The sequence below is a fragment of the Lepidothrix coronata genome, unplaced genomic scaffold, assembly GCF_001604755.1.
Source record: "Lepidothrix coronata isolate B3197 unplaced genomic scaffold, Lepidothrix_coronata-1.0 Scaffold386, whole genome shotgun sequence".
Taxonomy (NCBI): domain Eukaryota; kingdom Metazoa; phylum Chordata; class Aves; order Passeriformes; family Pipridae; genus Lepidothrix; species Lepidothrix coronata.
In genome coordinates this window covers 188764-190189 of record NW_016690566.1, presented here as the reverse complement: position 1 = coordinate 190189, position 1426 = coordinate 188764, and the positions used below count along the sequence as shown (strand labels likewise).

At 62.6% G+C, this 1426-nt stretch overlaps 1 protein-coding gene across 1 annotated transcript in view; it reads right to left on the bottom strand.

The window, feature by feature from the left end:
- Positions 1 to 581: 581 nt before the first annotated feature.
- The window catches only part of LOC108509665 (keratin, type II cytoskeletal 8-like), a 41652-nt gene continuing 40807 nt past the window's right edge, over positions 582 to 1426 (bottom strand). Inside the window, exon 6 of the mRNA XM_017839204.1 lies at positions 582 to 863. Coding sequence (XP_017694693.1) covers positions 582 to 863 — 282 coding nt within the window. The remainder of the gene's footprint in view (positions 864 to 1426) is intronic.

The following is a 1426-nucleotide window of genomic DNA, read 5'->3' as shown; positions in this document are numbered from 1 at the left end:
AGGGGAGCTCCTGAACGTGGAGGAGCAAGTTGGGACCATCCCAGCGGTGCAGGGGGAGTTAAAACCACATTCCCAGCCCATCCCTGGGCTTCTGGGGAGCAGGACTGAGCTAAAACCCCACTTGTTGCCTCCTCACTCCCTGCTCTCCGCTCCGTCTCGGCTGAGGCTGCTGGGTGGCCACAACTACAAACTTCTTGGCCTCATTGAAAACAAACAAACGGAAAAACAAACCGATTCCCCTTTGGAACAGTCCCTTAGGCCCACGTTTTCCTTTTAATCCCGTTTCAAGGGCTCGGGGAGCTCCGGTCGAGGCGTTTCCCTCGGCCTGTGATTCGGAGGTGTGAGAACTGCGGAGCTGGGCCGGGGCGGGCGAGGGGACGGAGGGGCAGGACGGGGGCAGGAGGGGCAGGAGCAGGAGGATGGTCTGGGAAGGGGCCGGGCTGGGTTTTACTCGGGCTCCGTGGCGTTCTTCAGGCTCTGGCTCTTTATGCTCTTTTTGCTGGAGGAGGTTTTGGAGACGATTTTCACCCCGGGGTTGGTGCCTTTGGCGCTCCCGGAGCTGAAGTTGCCCCCGCTGGTGCTCAGGCTGCTGCCGCCGCCTCCTGCTCCGTGGCCGCCTCCAAATCCACCTCCGAGACCACCTCCACCCCCGAGTCCGAGTCCTCCTCCACTTCCAAAGCTGTAGCTTCCTCCTCCTCCTCCTCCTCCGCCTCCGCCTCCGAGGACAAAACCGCTTCCACCTCCTCCTCCGAGGACAAAACCGCTTCCACCTCCTCCTCCGAGGCCAAAACCGCTTCCACCTCCTCCTCCGAGGCCAAACCCGCTTCCACCTCCTCCTCCGAGGCCAAACCCGCTTCCACCTCCTCCTCCGAGGCCGAAACCGCTCCCGCCGGCCCCGCTCAGGCTCAGTCCACCAAATCCTCCTCCCAGGCCGGCCCCGCCGGCCAGGCCGGAGCTGGAGCTGATCACAGCTGCAAGGAGAGGAAACCAGAGGGTTGGACATCTGCTGGCAGCCACGGAATCATGGAATGGTTGGGTTGGGTTGGAAGGGACCTTAAAGCTCATCCCATCCCACCTCTGCCCTGGGCAGGGACACCTCCCACCATCCCAGGGGGATCCAACCCGGCCTTGGACGCTCCCAGGGATCCAGGGGCATCCTCTGAGAAATCCATTCCAGGGCCTCATCACCTTCCCAGGGAGGAATTCCTTCCCAGTATCCCATCTCTCCCTGCCCTCTGGCAGTGGGAAGCCATTCCCTGCGTGCTGTCTCTCCATCCCTTGTCCCAGGTCTCTGGAGCCCCCGTCCCCAGCTCTCCTGGAGCCCCTTCAGGCACTGGAAGGGGCTCCAAGGCCTCTCTGGAGCCTTCCCTTCTCCAGGCTGACACACACACTCATCCCATCCCATCCCATCCCATCCCATCCCATC